The 23,891-nt window shown below is 55.3% G+C and overlaps 2 protein-coding genes and 1 long non-coding RNA gene across 3 annotated transcripts; 1 reads left to right on the forward strand and 2 right to left on the reverse strand.

Moving 5' to 3' along the window:
- Positions 1-910: 910 nt before the first annotated feature.
- SERPINF2 (serpin family F member 2) lies at positions 911-8,977 on the reverse strand. The gene is made up of 10 exons (XM_066363485.1): positions 8,833-8,977; positions 7,541-7,607; positions 7,350-7,388; positions 7,169-7,231; positions 6,720-6,921; positions 6,099-6,242; positions 5,749-5,952; positions 5,119-5,261; positions 2,582-2,786; positions 911-1,982 (listed from the first exon to the last, which is right to left on the reverse strand). Exons 2-10 carry the CDS (start codon positions 7,601-7,603, stop codon positions 1,570-1,572), a joined length of 1,476 nt encoding a protein of 491 aa, XP_066219582.1. The 5' UTR covers positions 7,604-7,607; positions 8,833-8,977; the 3' UTR covers positions 911-1,569.
- A 930-nt stretch (positions 8,978-9,907) lies between these two features.
- Positions 9,908-23,195, reverse strand: WDR81 (WD repeat domain 81). The gene is made up of 10 exons (XM_066363486.1): positions 19,290-23,195; positions 17,767-17,874; positions 17,128-17,318; positions 16,813-17,003; positions 16,021-16,186; positions 15,776-15,941; positions 14,180-14,869; positions 12,836-12,981; positions 12,361-12,540; positions 9,908-11,131 (listed from the first exon to the last, which is right to left on the reverse strand). The coding sequence occupies exons 1-10, from the start codon at positions 22,966-22,968 to the stop codon at positions 10,811-10,813; spliced, it is 5,838 nt and encodes a 1,945-aa protein (XP_066219583.1). The 5' UTR covers positions 22,969-23,195; the 3' UTR covers positions 9,908-10,810.
- On the forward strand, positions 12,058-14,482 carry LOC136391713 (uncharacterized). The gene is made up of 3 exons (XR_010748884.1): positions 12,058-12,271; positions 12,393-12,566; positions 14,370-14,482. It is a non-coding gene; the product is annotated as an uncharacterized lncRNA (long non-coding RNA).
- Positions 23,196-23,891: the final 696 nt, after the last annotated feature.

A 23,891-nucleotide genomic window follows, 5' to 3' on the forward strand; every position in this document is an offset into this window, starting at 1 on the left:
GTTCCTCTGCCCAGGACCCTCTCCCAGATTCCCATGGTGCTTTCAAGTCTCAACTCCCTGCTTTATTTTTTTTTAAGATTTTATTTATTCGTTTTAGAGAGAGAGAGAGAGAAGGGAAGAGCAGGAAGCATCAACTCCCATATGTGCCCTGACCAGGCAAGCCCAGTTTTGAACCAGCGACCTCAGCGCTCCAGGTCGATGCTTCATCCACTGCGCCACCACAGGTCAGGCTCCCTGCTTTATTTTTTATTATAGCTCTCATCACTCTCTGACATTCCATACATTTCGCTTGTTCATTTATTACCTATCCTCCCACACTGTTGTCTGTGAGAAGCAGGATTCCATCCCTAACTTTTAATCACTGCCCATCAGGGCTGGAAGTTACTGCTGCCGCATGGACACTCTGCATTCACAAACAAGGGCCCACCCACATGGACACCCATGCTTCCCTAGCCCCGTGCCAAAGTGTCCCCAACCACTTCCCCCAAATCCTCAGGCGCTGACAGCCTCCAGCTGGAGCCGGCTCCCCGGCTGGCGGGCGCCAGCTCCTGGCAGAGGGGCCAGCATGTAATTAGAAACTTCTCCAGCTCCCTAATTGCCAGTTCTTCTCCCAAACCAGGAGGCTGGTGCTATTCTGAGCAGCCCTTGTTGCCAGCTGCCTGGGGCCTGTAGAGAGGAACAGGCTGAGAGCAGAGCCAGGTTGGCATGGAGGTGGCCCTGGAGAGGACTAGAGAGGTCAGAGGGGACTGCTGCATGGTGGAGAAGGGCTGGCGAGTGGCCAGAGACCAAACGTGGCACAGAGAGGGCTGCTGTGTCTCAGGGCCCAGCCTCTCAGAGTCCAGTCTGCTCTGTGGCCTCCTCCCCGCCTTCCTCCAGCCTCCCTGCTCCCACCCAAGCCCAGAACAGTGACTTCAAAGCAGCCCATTCATTCTTTATTCAGGTAGCATAAAAATCACTACAAAAACTTTACAAAAGAGCGGTAAGGAGCTAATGCCACCCCCCTCAGCCCCTGAGACCCCAGGTAGAGGAGGGAAAGGACCGAGGAAGGAAAAAGAGTCCTGGCAGTGCCGACCGCTAAGGACCAGCAGGGCACTGAGGTGACAGGGTATGGGGAGGGGGTGGAGACTGGGGGGCCTTGAGCAGGTGATGGCAGCAGCAGTGGTGGGATGCTCGACCTCCACCCACTGAGCAGGACAAAGCTGACCCACAGTGTTTAACCGCAGGCACTGCTCTGCCCCTGAGCCACGCCCAGGGCCTACCTCCCCTCTCCCCAGCCAGGACATCCAATCCTTCCTATCCCCCCCTTCTAGTAAACAAACGTGAGGTACCCCAGCAACTTAAGGCATAACTCACCTACCTTCCTGATAAAACTGGGTCCACAGCTGCCCCTCCTCTCTGCCCACTCACCCCAAACTCCCCAAGAGGAGACAGAGAGAACAGCTTCTCTCCTCCCCCAAGCTGCATACCCGGATTCCCCCCACCCTAATCCCAGAAAGTGGTTTGGAAAGAGTCACATGAATTGAGAGGCTGGTCCAGGCAGGGACTCAGGATGTTGGAGCCCACAGCCCCTCACTTGGGGCTGCTAGGCTGGGGGTAATCCTCCTCTGAGGGGGGCTCCAGTTTCAAGTCAGGGCAGAAGGGCTTGTCTCTGCAGGGGAAGCCTTTCTGGTTCTGAAAGGAGTCCCTGTCGTCAGGGGAGTCCTGCTGCTCCTTGTGCTCCCGCTGCGCACCAGGGTTGGGGTTCCTCACACTGCCCACAAAGAGGGGCAGGCTCGTGGTGTCCTCGAGGATGAAGAAGAGGAACGGGCGGTTCACGCTGAAGAAGGACAGGGACATGCGGGACATGGCAGAGCTGGTTGCCGCAGCCGCCTCCACACCAGCCTCACTGAGATCCATCGTGGACTGATGCTGTACACTGGATACCACCAAGCCCTGGTCGGAGATCCCACGCAGGTCTGGGTCCTGAAATAGCTCCTGTAGGCCTGCCCAGGGCAAGAGATGGCTGGTCAGAGCAGCCTTCCACCCCACAGGCTGCCTAGACCTGCCTGGGAGAGTGTCCGGGATCCTGGTCAGGGAACCCACAGATCCCTGGCTAACTCCGTTTTAACCTTCAAGTATCACATTCAAGGCTACGTCCTCCAGGAAACCTTCCTGATCCCATGCTCCGAAGTCCAGGCAGGTGCTTTTTCAATGTTCTCCCAGGTTGAACAGAGGTGAAGCCGTCTGTCTTATCACTTAGGCTGAACTGTAAGTACTGGTTCCTCATCTGCCCACTCCATTAGACTGAGCTCTTTGTACACAGAGTGCCTAGCACGATGCCCCTTTCAGGAGAGCTGGCAACGCTTATGAACCACCCCTGGCTCTCCACCCAAGATTCTTTGCAGTGCTTGCTGCCTTAGGCAGAGCAGATCGGCATTCCCTGGGCCACCAAGTACACCCCAGGACAGGGGACCAAGGGGCTTACATCAAATCCTCTCACCTCTTTGAGTCTCAGAAAAGTCCACGACATGAGGCTAGCTTTGTCTCAGACCCGCTGCCCACTGGGGGCTTCCTCTTCACCCACCCTGCCCAGCCTCCTTACCCAGCTGGCTGAGGATGGCCACCAGGTCCAGCTGATATTTCAGATGCAGCTTAGGCAGCCGGACCTTGGTGGGCCTCTCCCGCAACAAGGGCTGATGCAGGACATCCCAGCTCAGGTTGGCCAGCACGTGGGACACATTCCACCCAAAGTAGGTGGGCACAATGACCACGAAGCTCATGTTGTTCTTAAAAGGGAAATGAGCCACCTATCGACAAAGGAAGGAGACAATATGAGGACCAGAAAGCAGCCAGACCTAGGTGAGGTCTGGACTAGCATGTGCTTCTGAGACCAGTGGACTGGTACGGGTCCAGTCCATCCTTCTTAGGTATGATCTCAGCCTTCCTTAGTCTCCAATTCCTCACCTGTGAAGTGGAGTAACACTACCTGCCCACACTGCAGGTTGACATGTGACCAAAAGAGATAACTTTGAAAGCTGCTAGAAGAATGTCCGCACATAGGCTGTGCTCAGTACCTGGTGTTTTTCTCTCTCTTCATCTGTTACTACCTGTTAGCACTGTGCCTTGGGGTGAAAAATCCCATGTTCCCTCTCAGTTTCTCTGTGTATACAATGGGCTTGGGTTGTTGGTTTTCAAAATTCCCTAGGCTCTGCAGAGCGGCTGCTGCAGAGGGTGGTACTCTCTCCACCCCTCTCACCTTCAACAGTGACTTTGTCTAGCCCTATATATTTAATGTGACTTGGGGTAAGATTTTATGTGAATGGGGTTTCTACAGCTAAAGAAATATGAAAAATGCCTGACCGGGCCTGACCTGTGGTGGCGCAGTGGATAAAGCGTTGACCTGGAGATGCTGAGGTCGCCGGTTCGAAACCCTGGGCTTGCCTGGTCAAGGCACATATGGGAGTTGATGCTTCCAGCTCCTCCCCCCTGTCTCTCTCTTCTCTCTCTCTCTCTCCTCTCTAAAATAAATAAATTAATAAAAAAAAAAGAACACAAAGCGGGAAAATCTGTGGCACTGATTAAAATTAAAGTGTATATACTGAAATTTCTAAAAAAAAAAAAAAAAAAAAAAAATGCCTGACCAGGTGGTAGAGCAGTGGATAGAGCATCGGATTGGGACACAGAGGACCCAGGATCAAAACCCCTAGGTTGACGTCTTGAGTGCGGGCTCACCAACTTGAGCACAGGGTCACTGGCTTGAGTGTGGGATTATAGACATGACGTCATGGTCCAAAGGGTCACTTGCTCGGCTATAGCCTCCTCCCATCAAGACACATATCAGAGAGCAATCAATGAACAACTAAGGTGCTGCAAGGAAGAATTGATGCTTCTCATCTCTATCCCTTCCTGTCTGTCTGTCCCCTATCTGTCCCTCTCTCTGTCTCTCTCTATTTCTATCCCCCCCAAAAAAAGAAAGAAAAGAAAGAAATATGAAAACCACTGGACTTGATGGTCTCTTACAGCTTAGACTCCTGAGCTCTTAGCAGGCCCAGAAGGTAGGACCCCTACCAGGGGAGAAGTACCAGCATCTGGCTGCCTTCGCCCACCTGCAGAGTGCCTGAGAACAGGAAGGTCAGAGAGAACGAGTTGGGGACACAAAGGTGAAGGAAGAGTGTGCAGGACATAGCCTGGAGGGAAGGAGCATCAGGAAGAAAACTGGTGGGGTGGTAAACCAGACCGTCCTTTCAGGGCGAACTGGAGAGAAGCCAGGATGCTGCCGAGGGCCTGCCTCGTCCACAGCCCCCCTCCAGACGCCTGCAGAAGCAGATGTGGTCTGTGTCATACTGGCCTGTGAAACTACCCAACACTGCCATCTCAGCCCCAGGCACCAGTTCTTCTGGCCCAGGGATCAGTGCCTTAGCCACAGGACGATATTTAGGCTTGAAGCAAGGGAGTCCACACCTGAGATAGCTTGGCATAGCAGTCTATCCAATCAGAATGGTATACCAGGATGCTGACAGATACATCCCAGTCAGATCCCCTCTTGTAAGGAGCACTGTGTGAGAGCTCAGGTCGCATCTCCCAGGCTTCGGGGTGCTGAGGCGCTGAGTGTCTCCATGGCTGCTGGGGTGCCCCACAACCCATGTAATAAACCTTGTAATACACCTCCATAACCAGAGGTCAGCTTGGTCTCAACCCAGTGCTGCCTCCTCAAAAAATGCTCCTGACCACTCTATCTGAAATACCTTCCACTGTCACTAATAGATCACCTGTTAAAATTTTTTTCTTCACAGCACTTATCACAAACTGAAATGATCCTGTTGATTTTTGTGTGCTTATATAGTGTGTGTCTTCCCACCTGAGCACAGGGATATGTGCTCCCCTTGTGTTCCACTGAATCCTCAGCATGGAGAACAGCAAGTGCCCAACATCGTTTTGTTGAATATGTGAACCTCGAAGAGCCTGGAGCCTCAGTCCCCATGGGTGGGTGCACAGTGAGACATTTCAGAGCCATGCGCCCCAGAGACATAACGACAAGAAAGGTGGGGGGCACACCTCCCACCCGTGCCTGCTTCATAACCTGCCTACTCTCTTCCCCACCTCCCAGCACCCAGGCCTGGCCTGGGCAATCAAGGTGACCTGTATCTCAGGCTGCTCCAGCAAGAACCAGCGCAGAGGGTACGTGTGGGCTTGCATCATGTCCACCGGTACCGTGAAATGCTCATCCAGGTGGAAAGTTTCTCTCTGGGTGAGGCTGGGGTCGAACTTGTTCTTCCAGAAACCTGCATCCAGCAGAGGGCAGGGGCCATATAGATTGAGACCAGGGTGGGTTCCCTACCACCAGCCTCTTCCCCATCCCACCCAGAGCCCATTCAAGGGACGAAAGGTGGGGGCTGAGACCCCAGAGGGGGCCAGTTGACACCCAGTCGATATGAGGTCTCATTTCTGTAGCATTTTTAAAATCTGGGCATGTGTTTTCCCCATGCCCTACCGTCCTCTGAGAAACCTCCCCTCTGGTCTTTTCAGACTCAGTTTCCTTCTAGGGTACTCTCTCCACAAAAGCCCAGTCCAGTTCCTGAGCTCTCTCCCTGCCATTCCGTGAACTGTCTCCTACCCTCCCCAAGCCACAATCCAGAGAGCTCCCTGTTTCCTAGCTCAGCCCTGAGGAGGAAGAGGGGCCCTCAGAACAAAGGCTGCATAGCCAGCTCAGCCTACAGGACAGAGGTAGAAGCTGTGGGGTGGGGGGGGGTGCTGAGAAGAGGAGCATACCCTGGAAATGGATGGCATTGAGGAGGAGCAGCACTGTGTCGTCCGACAGCTCCGAGAGGAAATTCTCAATCTTCCCCTCCGTGGCCTCCTTCACCCATTTGTTGATGTTCTCCAAGTCATCCCCCTTCCTTCCCATCAGGTTCATGGCCTTTGCACCAAAGAGGTGTTCTGATTGTTTCAGGAAGTCCTCTTTGATGGGAAATCCTACACAGAAGGGGCCACAGGCTGTTCCTGGGACTCAAGCTCCACGGCCTCCGATGATCCAACTGGCTACCCGAGGCCAAGCTCGCCTCCCTCACCCTGTCCACCCCAGGGCACTACCTAGGGAGCTCCCTATGACCGGCACCTACCTTTCCGCAGGTACATTCGGGCAGCCATTCGGAATGCCCCAGGGCCCAGGTCCTGGCAGAGGCGGCTCAGCAGGTGGGGAAGGCAGGGCTCTGAGTCTGCGTGCAGCACCTGCTGCAGCCTCTGCAGCGTTTGGTTCTGAGCACCTGGAGGGGACCGCATCGGCTGTGGCTCAGGGTGGGGTTCTTTCCCACCACCGCTGCCCACCCAGCCCCTCTTGAGGACCCACGGTGAGCATGCCCCTGGGACCACGCACTCTCCTCGTGTTCACTGAACTGGTCTGAGTGACAGGACTCCCAGGCTCTCCTTTCATCTCTGCTGCTGACAGTCTGGGTGACCGTGCCTCATGAAAACTGTCATCCCTTTCTGGACTTCAGTTTCCCACAATGAGACCCCCCAGTCCAGTGGAGACATTGTAGCTATCAAACATTTGCAGAAAAGTCACCAGAAGCAGATCCCTAGGCCCGATCCCTGGGAATCTGATTCACAGACATGTGAGGTGAACCCAGGAATCTGCATTTTTACCAAATGTCCAGGTGACCCCAGAGGAGGAGTAGCTCTGAAGTAATGAGCTCCTCCTGGCCACCTGGCTCTGCTGGTCTAGACAGGTGCTGCCACAGTACCTAGTGCCAGGTGAGACAGTGCCAGGGCCACACTCAGAGGTGACAGGATGAGGTTGGGGCTGGTGGACCTTTGGGCCACCAGGGAGAATAGGTCTGTGGTGAAGGCCACCATGGCCTTGGCCAGCCTCTGGGTCTGCTCTGGGGTTGGGGCCTCTTTGCAGTCTTCTGTGGCCTTCTTCAGGGCAGTCCGGCCACCAGGCTCCTGCAGGGATATATCAGGGGTCAGTGGGGTCCAGGAGTCAAGATCTTTATAGCCTCTGTGTCTGGGGGCAGCAGGACTTTGTCTCAGTTCTGATACATTCTTGGGACTGGATCCCTGCCTCTGGTCCCTCTCACCCTCTACCTTCAGGCCTCAGCCTCAAGGCCACGCCCCCAGTTTCACTACCCCGTGCCGATTGGCCCCCTCCCTCAGGCCCCACCCACTCTTTCCCAGCCCCACCTGGTTGTACCTGGTTGCCCAACTTGAGGAAGCTAAGTGGGGACAGCTTCTCCTGGCTTGGTCCAATCATTATCTGAAGAAAGGAAGAAGCAGATGAAAGGGACCCTTCCCAGAGGTTCCCTACCCTGTACACACCACAGGCGAGACCCCTCCGGGCCTTCTTCCTGTCAAGTCCCCTCGCTTCCCAGTACCTGCTGGTCCAAAGACGCGATGGCATTCGCTGGAGAGAACTGTTGAAAAAAGGATGAGGAGAGGAAGGGAAACCCCCTCAGAGCCAAACCTTCCCTACACGCAGCCCTTCACATCTTCCCCCTCAGACCTCTGGCCTCTCCCACACCCGCCTCCCCTCCCACCCAGACCCAGACTACTGCCCAGGCCTCACCACCGAGCAGGGGCCTTGCAGGCAGGACAAGCTGAGCACCAGGAGCCCCCGGAGCAGCGCCATGTTCCTGTGTGCGACAGGAAGCCTTGGTTCCCAAATGGCCCCCCACACACTGTCACCTGTTATCTGACTGGCTACCTGATGCCAAGCCCCCACACCCACTATGAAGTCCTACCCACGTAGTCACTGGCTGGCAAAGTCCTGAGCCATCACCCCTGAGGGGGCAACTCCAGCTACAGCACACACACCCCGAACACTTGGCAGTGGCTCTCAGCTCTGAGGAGTGGAATTTCGCCCCTGAATGGTTTCCCCCTTTGTGTTTTCTGGCATTTTCACATTCCATGCACTGAGAATGTTTTTGGCTCATAGGGGGAAAATATTATCAAAACAAAACAAAAATATCCTCCTTCTTCAAGGCCTAGCATTGTGTGTCAGACCTGGATTTGAATCCGGACTCTGACTCTTGCCAGAGGACCTTCCTTGTACATCTCCCTAAACCCCTCTGGGCTTCTTATCTTGTAAAATTGTGGCTCAAGTCTCTACCTCCTCCCATGGGTATTGTGAGGACCAAAATAAGACAGTCTTTGTGAACCCTGAGTACAATGCCTGGCACTCGGTAATGGCTGTTGTCAACCTAGCCCAGGCCCCTCTCCTGAGAACCCTGCCCTGAACTGGGGCTCCCACCCTAGATCTATCCATCTGGCACACCCAGCTAGTCTGGTCTTGCCCACGAGAGTGGACAGGCTGGCGAGGCCCGGAGGTCTCAGCAGTGGGGGTGAAGTGACCCCAAGAGCCACCATGTTGACCCAGCAGCAGAACCCAATGAATGACTCTGGTCAGAGCCACCTTTGGACTTATGAGAAACGCTCGGCCCCAGGCTGCTTCTGGGAAGCCAGGCAGGCAGGAGGGGATGGACAGGTTTAGGTCTAGCCTCAGAGCAGGTCTCACAAACTCCGCCCCCACCACAGGGCCAGTCCTTCTGGAGGCTCTTTCTATCAGTCCTGGCCTCACCCCCGTCACACACAGGACACTTAGCCAGGGTTCTAATCCCCAACCTGGGATTTTGAATCTTCCTGGCAAGAAAAGACCCAGAAGTTTTTCAAGTCCCAGAGAAACTTCCTCTGGACTGCCCTCCCCCAACCCACCCACCTTGCCCCCTCATCAGCCCCAGAAGGCTGTAAAACAACAGGCCTCCTGAATAAATTCAGCCTAGACTCCCTCGCCAAGTGGGCAGGCAGCTCCTACCTCCTGCCCTGCCCGGGAAGCAGGTTGAGTTCTCCCTCCCCACGTACCTCTGCGGGCGCCTCTGCTGCACACAATCCCTGCGGCCCCGCTCAGGCGCTCCGCACGCTCTGCCCGGCTCCAGCCAGCCCAGCTAAGCCTTCCCCTCCCACCGGGACCTTTGCTCTCAGCCAACCTCCGTTCAGATTGCTTTCTCCTCTGGTAAATATTGACCCGCATATCCAGTTAAACATTGATTTTGTGCCAGAAGCCCCTTTCCCACCAGGGCATCTATCTAATCCTGAGAACCACACAGATTTGGGTCCCACCTGAGCTTGGAGAAGGGAGGTTCAGGAGACAGTGGAGGAGGCTCTCCTCATCTGGAGAGCAGATCCAAGGACAGGGGCCTTCCAGAGAACTCCTAGTGGGGGGCTATCTCTGCTTTAGTCAGGTTCCTGCCCAAGGTCACAGAGCTGGGCTCAGTTACATCCAGGTTCCGACTTCCAATGTCCTTTCCTCTCCCCCGCCCCACAACAGACTTCCCAGCCCAAAGGAAAGGAAGGGGAACTGCAGGAGGGAACCCAGGATAGGCTACCCATACCAACCCTTACATGCCCAGGATCCCGGTTGGCTGCCTTCAGCCTGGGTCAGAAAACAGAGACTGGAAAGAGATGCTGAAGGTGGCAGCCTCTCAGCATCCTACCTCATTAGGAGAAAGGCCTCCTTACCCTCCCCAAGGGTGAGGGTTCCGGAAGCTGGCATGGGGCTGCACAAACCAGAAGCCCTGACCCCCATGCTGCCTGAAGAACAATGATCAGGTTGCCTCCCCACCTCCCACCCTACTCCTCATCCTCTCCTCACTGCCCTGCAAGCTGTGGGATTTCAACTTCTCTCCACCTGACACCACCATCAAGAAAATACTCACTCAAAAAAAAAAAATCTTTTTCACCTGACCTGTGGTGGTACAGCGGATAAAGCCTCGACCAGAAACACTGAGATTGCCGGTTCGAAACCCTGGGCTACCCTGGTCAAGGCACATATGAGAGCTGATGCTTTCTGCTCCTCCCCCCTCCTCTCTCTTCTCTGTAAAATGAATAAAATTTAAACTATATATTTAAAAAAAAAAAAAAGTCTCACTCAGTTCCATGACTCTTCCAAAGGATTTATTGGTCGTATTTACATCTATTGCAAATAGTAAGGAGGCAGCAGGGACCCATCCCAGACCTCATCTCTGCTCCAGAATGTGGTGACCCAGGGACTCCACGGTATCCCTGTCCCCTGGGAGAGACCTGAGAGAGATGAGATTCGTCTTGCCCCTTCTCTCAGGGTCTTGGACCCCCACCGCACCCCCTCACGGGGGTTCTGGGCTCAGGAGCCACCTCCTCAGCTCAAGGCACAAACACTGTGGTTAAGGGTAGGCAGGCAAGGCATAGGGTCACTCCTGGCAGGCACCAGCTAGCCCAGTCCATCTTCCCCTCCCTGGTCCTGACGTCTTTCTTGTCCTGCTGGTCCCACACTGGGAAGGGCCTGGCTGGGTGGACACTTAAACTTCAGCCCAAGGCCCTTAACTCCTGGGCCATGGCCAACCCTCCTTAGAGGCACAAGCACCATGGGGTCTTGGACTGGGGCAGCTTCCCTGTCCTTGGGGACAGGAGCAGAGAGCACCCAGCAAGGGAGGTCTTGGCTACAGACTGGGGGGGGGGGCAGGGCCAGTTTCCCTTCCCTTCCCGAGCTTCCCTGTGTGGACCCACAGAGCAAAGCTGGGGAGTAGAGGGCACGGTGATGCTTTTCCAGTTCCTCCTCTTGCTTCCTACTGGCGAGAAGCAGCATCTCCCCAGCCATGAATGAAATGACATCCCCGGTGCCTCGGGAGTTCAGGAGCCTGGACTCCCACTCTGCCCTAACTGGCAGGCCATGTGGGTCACCTGAGCATGAGGCCTGAGGCTTGCATGTGGTGGCTTGCAAGGGGGCTTCCAGAGAAACAAGGGTGAGAGGCTGGACTACCAGAGGATGTCTACATACCCAGGCCTGGCCAGCTCCCACCTCAGCCTATGCCAAGAGGCGGATGACCCCATTGTCTGAGCCCAGCAGGAGGTGGCGTTTGGTGGGCAGCAAGGCCAGGCTGGTGAGCGTGCCACGGAAGTTCTCAGAGCTGAGCTTGGTGGTAGACTGGGAGGGTGGCTCAAGCAGGGAGCAGACACCGATCTTGTTGGCCACGGTGCCAGTGATAACCTCGCTGCCGTACAGGTCGAAGGTGTGGATAGGGTCGGACGCTGACTTGTAGTGGTGTGTGGGCTTCTGCTCCAGCTCCTTCCAGATGGTTAAGGAATGGTCAGAGGAGGAGCTGACCAGGACACTGCCCTCCACTGCCTGCTCAGGGAGAAAAGAGCCTTAGCAGGGCCTGGGTCTCTCATGTGCCCACCAAGCCCCAGGGTCTTCCCATATCCTCCCACACCATCTCCCAGGAAGACGGGGTGTCCTGAGCAGTTGACAGGCTGCCATCCTCCCACATTATGTTAATGTTAATATGAATGAATTCAAGTATCATTAACCCAGTCATCATTATAGTTTGAGCACTTACTACGTTCAGGCATTGTGCGGACATGCCGCATTACCACATTTAATATTTGTAACAACTCCATGAGGTCAATGCTGTCATTGTTCCCATTGTATAGAGAAAAACTAAGGCTCAGAAAAGTTAAGTAATCATACCAATGTCACAGAACTAGTAAGTGGCATAGCCAAGATTAACACCCAGGCTGACCCCAGAGCCCTCCTGAAAAGTCAGGATTGGAAAGTCAGAATTTAGCCCTGGCCAGGTGGCTCAGTGGATAAGGTGTCATCCCAGCACACTGAGGTCGCAGATTCAATCCCCAGGCAAAGTACATAAAAATAGAACAACTAAGTGGAACAATGAGTTGATGTTTCTCCCTCTCTCTCAAATCAATGGGGGAAAAAAATTTTTTTAAGTCAGAATTGAGAGACATCGGGGAGCCTGGAAGGAGCCTGGGCAGCCTGCCCCCAGCAATGTCAGTTCACGTTCCCTGGCCTGGCCTCCACTCAGGACCAGGAGGAAATCCCGGCTTCCAGGAAAAACCCTCCCACAAGTAGTGCCCTGTGCCTCCCCTCCGGTGCCTCCCGAGCAGCTCCCTGAGGTCTGTGATTGAGAATGGGGAGGGGTGCTGGCAGCAGGATCCCCATGCCCAGTCTGCCCCTGCCCCCACCAGAGCAGCCCAACATGGGGCATGGACTCTGTTCAGTGGTCTTGGGGCAGTAAACAGCTTCCCAGCTGAGCTTTATTTAACCTGAATTGGGTCACGGACGGGACCTGACCCCTGATCCTCCAAGCAAGACAAATATGGACAAGGGTTACTCATTAGAACATCTCCAGGGAGCAGCAGGGTTAGCTCGGCCCCCTGATGCTGCCCCCATGGCCTGCCTCCTGCCAAAACCCCCGTAGTGAAGCCGGCTCCTGACCCTCCCTTCCACTTGCCCTTGGACAGATAACAGGTAAATCAGCTTGAGCCCGTCCTGGGTGGGCCCTAAACAGAGGTGGGGATCTGGAGCAGTGAGGTGGGAAAGGGATCCTGGTCTGTCACCTTGATCTGCAGGATGTCCCCCTCATGGGCAGGCCAGCCACGCAGAACCAGTCCCGTACGGGTGTCCAGCAGCACCATGAAGCCCGAGGAGAAGCCAGCCACAACACTGCGGCCACTGGGACTAACAGCCAGGGAGCGGACGAGGCCAGGGTTCAGGCCACCACCCAGGCGGAACTCATGCTGCAAGCAGAGGGAATCAAGCTGAGGTACCACTGCCCACTCCTACCTGCTCCCCCTGGTCCTGCTTGCTCACCCCCCCTCCCCAGCCTACACAGCTGGAAGGCCCAAGCTTCTGTCCCCCAGTACAGGGGGGTGGCACAGGGAGAGCTTCCTGTACCACAGGCCAGAGCGCACCCCCAGGGTTTGCTGCTGTTGGCAATCTGTCTCCAAAGAGAAACTAGACCCTGGCCTTCTCTCTTCGGGACCTCTCCCTGCTGCCAGACACCCAGGGCTCAGGGAACTGAACACCCCTAACCTGCAGGCCAGGCTTCCTGCAGTCCACAAAGCGCAGGGTCGAGTCAGAACTGGCCATGGTAACACTGGTGTGGGGAGCAGGCATGACAGCCACAGCGGTCAAGGGGACCCGGCTGTCCGACGGCTCCACCACGCGGAGGGTCTTCCCTGCAAAGGAAAGGTGCAGTGGATCTGGGGTCCCAGCAGCTGATGGCAGAGCCCTGATTCCTATTATCCTCCACCTGCTTCCCATATTCCAGGGGATTTCAGAGAGTGCTAGATGTTTCTTGACCCTCCTACCTTCCTGCTTTCATTGCCAGGCCAGACTCCCATCCCCAAAGCAACCTCCTTTCTTCACACAGCACTTCCTGACCAAATGCTACCTCCCCATCTACTCCAACCCAACTTTTAACTTTATTTCTCTCTACGATGATGCCAAAAAATAATCGTGCAACCATTTATCAAACGTGTACTAAAACCAACATTTTAAGCCAAACATGTGTTAAGCTGTTCCCACTTGACAGATGGAAAAGCTGATGCTTACTGGCCCATGCCTAGCTCAGTTGGTTAAAGCATTGTCTCGATATGCCAAGGTTGCAGGTTCAATCCCCAGTCAGGGCACATAGAAGAATCAAACAATGAATGCATAAATTGGAACAACACATCAGTGTTTCTCTCTTTCTCTCTCTAAAATCAACTTTAAAGAAGAACTAAAACTTAAAAAAAAGCCCAAAAGTTATTTTTAAAAAAGAAAAACTAATGCTTGCAGCAGTGAAGTTACTTGCTCAAGCTGACTCAGCAATTAAGTGGTCAGGACCAATTCAAACTAAGGTCTAATGGATTCTTTTTTTTTTTTCTTTTTGGCGACAGAGAGAGATAGAGAGAGGGACAGATAGAGACAGACAGGAAGGGAGAGAGATGAGAAGCATCAATTCTTCATTGCTGCACCTTAGTTGTTCATTAATTGCTTTCTCATATATACTTGACGGGGGGAGGGGGGCAGAGGGCTATAGCAGAGCGAGTGATCCCTTGCTCAAGCCAGCAACCTTGGGCTCAAGCCAGTGACCATGGGGTCATGCTGATGATCCCACGCTCAAGCCAGCGACCCCACATTCAAGCTGGTGAGCCCGCGCTCAAGCCGGTGACCTCAGGGTTTCAAACCTGGGTCCTCCACATCCCAGTCTGACGCTCTATGCACTGTGCCACGGCCTGGTCAGGCAAATGGATTCTAAGTCCTAACTGCTCCTCCCTGGGTCACCCAAAACTACACCCCATTAACCCCAACCACCCCAGCCTTGGGCCCATCCCCAGAGGCCTAGTGGGAAACAGAGTGGCAGCAGAACATGCCTCATCTGGGCCCGCTCACCTGTGAAGGGGTCCCAGACGTGCACAGCCCCATCACAGCTCACCACATACTGTGGGGCTTCAAGCTGACCCACAAAAAAGACACTCTTGCGGTGCTGGCCATAGATGAGGCGTGGAGCTGTCTCACTGGTACCATCCCCAGAGTTGTAGAGTGGCCAGAGGCGCACAGTGCGGTCCTTGCTCCCACTTAGGAAGAAGTCCTCACTGCTCAGGGGTGCCACACACTTGACAGCCCCCGAGTGGCCCGGGAAGCTCTGTAGGCGGATCTGATGGAAATGAAAGTGAGCGTCCTGCTGGCTCACGCCAATCTCGTACTGCCAGTACGCCAGCCAGTTCCCACTCAGCCCATGCGCACTCCGTGGCAGCTCCCGCTTCAGCGCATTGTCTTCGCTTTCGATGCCAAGGCCCCCACTGCCCACCCCAGAGACAGGGCCCAGCGGGCCAGCGTGCTCCAGCTGAGAGTCGTCAGGGATCTGGATGCGGTTCCCAACTAGGACACTCCCAAAGGTCCCCGAGTGGCTGTCATCCTGGGGGCAGCTCCCACCCTGGGGGTCCGACTCAAGGCTGGTGCTGGGCACAGTGGGCTCCACACTGGCAGGACTGGAACTGCTAGGGCTGATGCTCTCCAAATACAGCCCTGCCAGCTCCCCCACCAGCTCATGGTTAGGGATGATTTTCTGGATGATGTCACCTGGATGGAAATGGAAGCAGTCCTGAGATTAAAGAAGGTAACAGGTGGCTGCCACCACCCACCCAAGGGCTTGGTAACCATGGAAGACAGGGCAGGTACTAGTTTCTGCAACTTTGAGAAAGTGACTCTTCATTTCTGAGCCTCGCCTGACCTGTGGTGGCGCAGTGGATAAAGCATCGACCTGGAACACTGAGGTGGCTGGTTCGAAACCCCCAAGCTTTCCTGGTCAAGACACATATGGGAGTTGATGCTTCCTGCTCCTCCCCCCTTCTCTCTCCCTCTCTTTCTCTATCTCTCTCTCTAAAAACAAATAAATAAAAATCTAAAAGAAAAAAAAAATTTCTGAGCTTCACTTGGCTCCCCGGGGAAAAGGTGGACTCATTCATTCACTCTGCACACATCAGCATCTTCTACATGTGCTGGCCACCATGCTGGGCATCAGAACTAGAAGAGTGAACAAGACAGATCATGCTCTCCCTTCCAGAGCTTAGATTTTAGTTGAGTGATGACAACTGACCTGACCACAGGGCTGTTCATCCTATTTAGGGAGATAACCCCTGTCAGCACTCAGTACTGTGTCTGGTCTGTACCATATAGTAAGCAATGTAAACGGTGGGCTGCTCATTCCTTTCAGAAAGCTCCTAGAGATGTCATCATGACAGCCAGACTCCCCAACTTACCCAGGAAGACACTAGGCCACTACTGTGCCTCCTTGCTGGCTAACATTCAGTCCCTATTATTATGTCACCTTGGGACTCAAAGCCTGAGGCCAAATTCCTTTGCTCTGATCCAGGTAACTACGCTTAAATACCACTACTGATTCTGAGGGCAAGGGGAGCATGGGACCCTCCCAGGGGAAGAGACATAGCCACAGAGGTTGTGTGAGGGAAGGGGAGGGGGCAGTACCCAACAGGCAGGAGAAGGGCACGTAGATTGTGTACGCCATCTCCAAGGTGAACACCTTCTGCAGCTCATCCAGCAGGGTGGGGTCCACCAGCCGCTGCTGCCCATCAGAGAAGGCCACCTCTGGCAACTGGCTCTCACTGCGGCCCACAGAATCCAGCTTCAGATCCTGGGGGAAGGAAGCCCAGATAGTCAGCTGAGTCCATGGCCCATATCCAGCCCACCCCAGCCAGGGAGATCTACCCCACCTGGTGTTGAAGTTCATGCAGCTGAGAGAAGACTTGAAAGAACGTGGCCACGGGCTCACTCAGGTGCTGCTGGACCATCTCCTGTCCGATGCGCAGGCAGATGAGGGCGATGAGGCTGATGGTTTTCATACACAGGACAGTCCGGGCCTGGGCTCCACTTGGGAACCTGGAAAGAACTCATAAGCTACAGCCCCCAACACTGTGGAACTCCCCCAGAATCTATCAAAAGCTGTAAGTGAAAGGAGCTGCAAGACCAATTGGTCCAAACCAGATGAGGAGCCTGACCAGGTGGTGGCGCAGTGGATAGAGCGTCGGACTGGGATGCGGAGGACCCAGGTTCGAGACCCCGAGGTCGCCAGCTTGAGTGTGGGCTCATCTGGTTTGAGCAAAGCTCACTAGCTTGGACCCAAGGTTGCTGGCTTCAGCAAGGGGTAACTCAGTCTGCTGAAGGCCCACGGTCAAGGCACATATGAGAGCAATCAATGAACAACTAAGGTGTCACAACGAAAAACTAATGATTGATGCTTCTCATCTCTCTCTGTTCCTGTCTGTCTGTCCCTATCTATCCCTCTCTCTCTCTCTGTAAAAAAAAAAAAAGAAAAAAAACCAGATGAGGAAACCGAGTCAGAGAAAAGTGTGGCTGTGGCTTGCTCAAGGTCCCATAGCCGGGATCGGAATCAAAAGTCTCAACACCCAGCCCAGTGTCACTGGACTCTCCCAAGCTTCCCAGTACCTATCCCTATAGTCCCCTCAGCTGGGATGCTTCCCCCACAGAATGTGGCAGGAGCCTACCCTGTGACAAGGGAAGTAAGGAAGCTGAGCACGGGCAGCAAGACCTCGTGGCTGATACGGGGCAGGATGTCCATGAGGGTGGTGTCTGAGAGGTACACGATGATCTTCTGGGTCAATGTCACCGCTGCCAGCAGCCCAGCCTCCTTGCGGCTGTTCAGTCGACTGGGGCTTGAGGTGTTACTTGGGGCAACCTAGGGCCACAGAGTTGATGAGGGCCAGGATGCCCCCCAGACTTCCCAGAACCCCCAGAGATCCAAGGTCAGCCCTCAGTCTCCTCAGACCCCCAGTCCCCAGCCTGCCAAATCAGGGACTGACCAGGTAGCTGATGTAGGGCAGATACTGGTAGGTGAGGACAGGCTCCCCATATAAATGGGCAATGTGGAGAAGGCAGCTGAGCACGGGCCCTGAAACTACATCACCCAGGACGGGTCTCTTCTGGTAGATGTTGCCAGCACTCAGCGGGGGACTCTCACCACTGTTCACCGTGAACTGCTGCCGAGTAGACCCTGCCAAAAAAGGGCCAAAAGCCTGACCTGTGGTGGTGCAGTGGATCAGGTGTTGATCTGGAACACTGAGGTCACCGGTTCAAAACCCTGGGCTTGCCTGGTCAAGGCACATATGGGAGTTGATGCTTCCTGCTCCTCCCCCCCCTCCTCTAAAATGAATGAATAAAAATTAAAAAAAAAATAAAAAAAATAGGGCCAGAAGCCTTGAGTGCTAGCAGAGGGCAGGAGAGCAGCCAGCCCTCCAGGGTCTGTATTACTCATTCCCACTCACTTTAGCCTGGAATCTGCCCCATACCCTACCTAAGGTAGGGAGGAGCTTACAGACTGGGACCCATGACCTGATGGGAGGTGGTCTGTAACGGGAGTGGGAAAGGTTCCCTAGAGGGGACTGAAAACGGGCAGAGGGCCTGGGAGAAGTTTCACATCCAGCACTGACCACAGGCCTTACCGACGTAACATGATGTCAGCAGGCGGAGCAGGTTGCGGGCCACGTGGCGAGAGGCCACTGTTGGGCCAAGCTTGGTGGACAGCCAGCGGACCATCTTGCAGGCTGTATCTGTAGGACAGGAGCAGGCCCTGAGTTCATCAGATAATTGAGGCTCATCACTCCTCCAACTCCACCCCATGGCACTCCACCTAGCCAACTCTGGCTACAACTGCCAAGGAGCCCAGCCTGAGCCAGGTTGCCCCACACCACCACCATCCCTGCAGCAGTGCAGAGGTGGCCTGCGGGACTCTGGCTTTGGGGCTACTCCAGGTTACCTTTTTTTTTTTTGTATTTTTTTGTATTTTTTTGAAGCTGGAAACGGGGAGGCAGTCAGACAGACTCCCACATGCACCCGACCGGGATCCACCCAGCACGCCCACCAGGGGGCGATGCTCTGCCCATCCGGGGCGTCGCTCTGTCGAGACCAGAGCCACTCTAGCGCCCGGGGCAGAGGCCAAGGAGCCATCTCCAGCGCCCAGGCCATCTTTTGCTCCAATGGAGCCTCGGCTGCGGGAGGGGAAGAAAGAGACAGAGAGGAAGGAGAAGGGGAGGGGTGGAGAAGCAGATAGGTGCCTCTCCTGTGTGCCCTGGCCGGGAATCGAACCCGGGACTCCTGCACGCCAGGCCGACGCTCTACCGCTGAGCCAACCGGCCAGGGCCACCAGGTTACCTTTTCAGTGAATCTTCTGAATAAAGCCCTGCCTGAACCCTGGTTACCCCTCCCCCCACCCCGCCAGCCTGCACTCCCTTCTCTAATCTCCATTCTCCCAGTCTAACCATGCTGGCCTTTCACTGATTCTTTGATGGAACCTTGACAGCCCTTTGAACTTTGCCAATGCTGTTCCCTCTGCATGATATGCTCTTCCCAGTGCAGACCCTGATATTTTTGCCTAGCTACCTCCTACTTATTGGACATCAACTGGCCTACTTTCAGGAAGTCTTCTCTAACTTCTGAAACCGAGATCTAAGCCTTGTAGCACCCAGCTATATACTATAAAGTACTATAACTGTGGTTAAATAAGATTGTCTATAACATGCCTGACCAGGCGGTGGCACAGTGGATAGCGCGTTGGACTTGAATGTGGAGGACCCAGGTTCAAGAACCCGAGGTCGTTGGATTGAGCATGGGGTCACTCGGTCTGCTGTAGCCCCACCCCCACCCCAGTCAAGGCACATATGAGAAAGCAATCAATGAATAACCAAGGTGCCTCAACAAAGAATTGATGCTTCTCATCTCTCTCTCTTCCTGTCTGTCTGTCCCTCTCTTTGTCTCTGTCACAAAGAAAAAAAAAGAAAAAAAAGAAAGAAAATTGTCTATCACATGGCATCTCCTCTGCTAGATGTGAGCTCCAGGAGGGCAGGCCCCTATCTATGTTGGGTGTAGATCTACTTGACCCACTGCTTGGCACAGAGTAGATGCTCAGCAAATGTTAAGTGAAAACAAGACTGTTTGGCCTACACCTCCCTCAGGCCTAAGTACTCACCAAGAAGGATCTTCTGTTCTTGGCCCTCCGATTGCTCAGTCAGCGGCTCCTCTTCTTCCTCCCCGACTGCCCCACCAGCACTGGCCACAGCCGTATCCATGGAAAGCACCGTGTTGGAGAGAGTGAGTTCAGATGCCCCAGTGACTTCATCTTGCTCCCCTTCCTCCACTTCCAACACCACACAGCCTTCCTCTTCCTCTTCTTCCTCCTCTTCGCCTTCACTTTGCTTCAAGTCCTGGCTGCTGTCACCTGACCTGAGGCTGCTCTTGTCCATAGGGGCACCCCCCTCATCTGCTGCCCGCTCCTCGCCCAGGGAGTTCTCACTGGCACTGCTCTTGTCACTCAGCTGGCCCAGGCTCACAGCCTCGGCCTCCTGGGGTTGTGGGGACTCAGCCACATAGAGCCCAGCTTGGAAGTCCTCTGTCTCGGAGAGTTCTGCCTGGTCATGGAAGCTGACACCAGACGTATAATCTGGGAGCCCCAGACCTGAAGAGCCAGGCTCCCCATCCATCTGAATCTCCTCCCCAAAGGCACAAGAGCTGGGCCTGGCCCCAGGGAGCCCACTTTCTTCATCCTCGGCAGCCCCTGCCAGGCCCTTGCTTTCCTCCTGGGAGGCCTCCACACCAGCCAGCACCTGTAGGACATGGGGCAGCAGGTGGACAAGGAAGGCCTGCAGGCCCAGTCGCACGATCAGCTGCGCCACAAAGCAGTCAGTGTACAGGTAGAAGCGACCATGGAGCCGGCAGGGGCTCTCATAGGCACCAATGAGAGGCTTCAGTAGGTATTTATTAGCATTTTTGGGGCCAAGTGCCTTGGCAACAGGTTCAAACAGGTACCAGGCTGTATACACAGCCGTGTGCTCCTCAGACATGAGTGACAGCACGAAAGGCAGAAGGATCTCCAGGCCCTCGGGGGTGATGTCACTCAGGACTGCACCCAGTTGCTGCCACAAAGCAAAGACCAACTCCCGCCCTTGAGCCTCATCTTCCACATGCCTCTCCTGGTACAGGAGGATGAACCTGTGCAGCGCAGGGAAGTATGGAGGGAAGGGAATTACAGCACTGAAGGGGCTGAGGAGTTGAGCTGGGGAGGGTGGAGGCAACCCCTGGGAAACAGGTCTGTATTCAAACAGCGGGCTTAACTTGCCCCTCCCCGCTACCACGGGGCCTTCAGGTCCACTCAGCTGCAGGAGCATGTCTAGCACTGGCTGCAGAGACACAGGGACTTCCTTGGGATGGCGTGTGAAGAGTCCCCGAACAGCCTCAAAGCGTATCCACAAAGGCGCATCAGGCTGCAGTGTTCGGACCCTGGTGGCATATACCATCTCAGCCAATAGGACACCCAGCGCCTGCATGTCCCGATGGAAGAGGTCCTGCAACTGCACAGGTGGCCGAACCTGGGGCTGCTCAGGCACCTCCAAATAGCCCCCTAGGCCTTTGGTCAGGAAGTTGCCTAGTTTCTCTAGCTCTTCCAGAGCCTGCACAGGATTGAAGCCCTCTGGAAGAAGAATCTTCCCTTCCTCACCTTCCCCAGGGTCTACCCCAGCAACTTTGTTCCTGCGGCCTGGTCGAGAGCCTGAGGCCATTGAAAAAGACAGGAGGCCTTGGGGGACTTGACTGGAGGAGGAAGAGGAGGAGGAGGAGGAGGGGCCTAGCTGGTCACCTGCTTTCCCAGCAAGGGTGATGGAATCCAGAGCCTCTGTGGCCTGCTCCAAGTCATCTTCTCCTGCCACAGGCCTGTCTCTGGCCCAGCCAGCCTCACAGGGAGTAGCTTCCAAAACCAACCTGCCCACCCCATTTGTAAGCTGCCCTGGGAAGTCCTCTCGGCCTGTGCTCTCCTGGATGGTCTGGAACAACAGCCTAGGGATGAGTGGAGGCTCAGGGGCAAGGGCAGGAGTCCCAGCCAGGCGCTGGGGGTGTGGCTGATCAAAGAGCTGTACCACACCATAGCTGGTCAGGTGTGTGTGGGCATCCACCAGGTGCAGACACACATTCTTCTCCTTTACAGCTTCCTTGCCCTGGAGTTTGTAGCCGAAGGTGAGGTCGATCCAGTGGTGCAGGTCCTGGGATACCTCACGGCTCTCTAACAGCACCCGGTGGGCAGCCACAAACTCCTGGCTGGAGCCACACCAGGCCGGCACATCCAGGTCAGGCATGTCAGGGTGAATAGAGCAGAAGATAGAGGGATCAGTGTAAAATTCAGGGATACACTCGTCAGGCGTCCAACTCTGCATACGCTCCATGCTGGAAGGATACTCATGAGGTTCCCATTGAGCCCGCACATGTCCACAAAGCACTGACCGGGGTGTGCGTCGAGCCTTGTACACATAGTATGTGATATCAGAGAGCACATCTGAGATGTGATGAGGAACGTGGGGTGGCTCCCCACCACCTGTACCACCTGCTACAAATGCCTGCCGTGTCATCTCATATGTGAAGTCCAGCTGCTTATCCCCCTTGTTGAGGCGGAACTTGGACTTACGCAGGTCTCGGAAGCACCCATGGGGTGTGGTGAAGTCCACCACCCAGGGCAACACTGGGTGGTAGTTAGGATCCCCCTGCCGCCGGCCTGCCAATCGATTCAGCTGCATGAGGTAGTGGAAGTTGCTGATGCGGCCATGGACCCAGTCTAGCACAAGGCCCCTAAGTTCTTCCTGGCAGGCAGGACACCCAAGTCCCCCTCCTCCTTCCTTTTCACAATCAATGCCTGCTCTGTCCCTTGCTGCAAGTGTCTCCTCGTTCTCATCCTCCTCCAGCCTCTCATAAGCACTCAGGTCCAGCCGGAGCTCGCTGCAAAGTTTCTCATCCACAGCGATGTGGTGCAAAGATAGGGACCCACAGGCCAGTCCCTGGCCGTGACAGGCATCCATGGCCCTCAGCACACGGAACAGAATGAAGAGCACTTTGGCTTGGCTGTTGGTCAGCTTAGCAGGGCTGAAGGTAACCACATCATGCAGTGTGAACGGCACATAAGAGTGCACCACATAGAGCATCTCCAGCGACTCCAGCAAGGCCTCAGCTCTCAAAAGACTGGGACAGGCCAGAGTGCCCCGGGGGGGACAGGGGCCATCTCTGGCATAGGATGGGCATTGCGTATTTTCACCCACTGGCAGGAAGGAACAACCATAGACCCTCTGCAGAGCTTGTCTTACTGAGTCCAGCGCAGGGACAGCTGAGGGGGCAGGGCTCTGACTATAGGGTTGCCCATAAGTATGATAAGCATGGCGCCACTGGTTGCGATAATTCTGGGCAGCCACGTCCTGCATAAAGCGATTGAGGGTCTCAGGGCTGCAGGACCCCTCCTCAAAGGCCAGGCCGCAGACCAGCGGGTAGGACAGTCTCCGTTTCCGCAGCCCGTGCACCTCTATTCGCGTCCATCCTGGGGGCAGCCTCTGCACAGATCGTTGCAGGAGAGTCCTGACTTCCGCTTCGCCCAGGCCCTCTGGCCGGGGGCACGGTCCCAGGGGCAGCCGGCGTTCGCGAAGGTTGGCCAGCCAGCGCGCGGGCACTAGGGCCACCACGTGGTTGCCCCCCGAGGCTGGAGCCAGCTGCCGGGCATCAATGTTCAGGTCCCTCTCTACGCTCTGGAGCAGCTCCTCCATGTCTGGGCTTGAGGGCGAGGACCAGCCCTCGACCCCGGAGGTACGAGTGACTTCCCGTCCCCTGTTCCCCGGGGCCATCCCTTTCTGGCCGCCTGGGGGCAACGCGGGGTTGAGGCCGGCCACGGCCCTCCTCGCAACAGCTTCCAGGGTGCCAGACCTGCTGGGTAGGGATGCACTAGGGACAAGGGCAAAAGCGGAGGCGGACAGGTGGGAAACAAAATCAGGGGCGGAGGCACCCTTACCCCTCCGCAGGATCCTCCGCTCTCGGAACGGACGGGCGGGCTCCAAGGGATGCCAGCGCCTGGTTGCACCGTGACCGGTCAGCTGACGCGGATCACATGATCTCCCTGCACGGAAACAACCGCACGTGGCTCGAAAGGGCGGGGCGGGGCGGAGTGGGCCCCACCTACCGCTAGTCCACTGCCCCGCGGAGTTGATCGCTCTCCGGCCTCAAGCTCTGCTCAGGGCTGCTGGCCACTTCGCTTCCTCTGGAGCTGGAAGAGGCCCCAGTCAGTCCCACCAATGCAGAGGAGGAGGGTTGCTAAACCGTCTACGAAATTTGCCCTCTCGTCCCTGCTTCCTCCTGCAGCTCCAGAACACAGGATGCTTTTCCCAGAGAACCCAGCCTTTAGGAAGATGATCCATTGTCTCACCCGGTTTTCTGATAAGGAATTTGAGGCTGAGCTGGGACTTTTACTACACTTGATCTTAGCTAAAGGCCAAAAAGCGATGAGCTGGGACTTTTAACATCAAGTCCCTTCATCGCTTCCATGCCAGCTTCCAAAAGAAGGAGCTTTTAATTTTCTAAAACATGTCTTCAGTAATATTCCATTTGGCCTCACAGGGAGGACTGTTATTGCTGTTTATATTTTACAGTGATAACTAAGAGCCCTCCAAGAGGTTTGTCCTGGTGGCAGAATAAAGACTTAGAAGCTGGTGCACAGGAGTCTTCCCAACTGGGTGAGAGGTGGCCCAGGCCCAGAGGCCTGGGGTTCTTGGTA

Source organism: Saccopteryx leptura, chromosome 2 (assembly GCF_036850995.1).
Source record: "Saccopteryx leptura isolate mSacLep1 chromosome 2, mSacLep1_pri_phased_curated, whole genome shotgun sequence".
NCBI classification, from domain to species: domain Eukaryota; kingdom Metazoa; phylum Chordata; class Mammalia; order Chiroptera; family Emballonuridae; genus Saccopteryx; species Saccopteryx leptura.

Coding starts and splice junctions, on each gene's coding strand:
- SERPINF2 (XM_066363485.1), bottom strand. CDS start 7,603: ATGGCGCTGCTCCGGGGGCTCCTGGTGCTCAGCTTGTCCTGCCTGCAA. Junction 7,232..7,349: donor TCGCGTCTTTGGACCAGCAG/GTACTGGGAAGC, acceptor TCCTTTCTTCAG/ATAATGATTGGACCAAGCCA. Junction 6,243..6,719: donor ACTGTCTCACCTGGCACTAG/GTACTGTGGCAG, acceptor GGTCCCCTCCAG/GTGCTCAGAACCAAACGCTG.
- WDR81 (XM_066363486.1), bottom strand. CDS start 22,968: ATGGCCCCGGGGAACAGGGGACGGGAAGTCACTCGTACCTCCGGGGTC. Junction 17,875..19,289: donor AGAACAGAAGATCCTTCTTG/GTGAGTACTTAG, acceptor CCTGTCCTACAG/ATACAGCCTGCAAGATGGTC. Junction 14,870..15,775: donor GCCCTTCTCCTGCCTGTTGG/GTACTGCCCCCT, acceptor ATTTCCATCCAG/GTGACATCATCCAGAAAATC.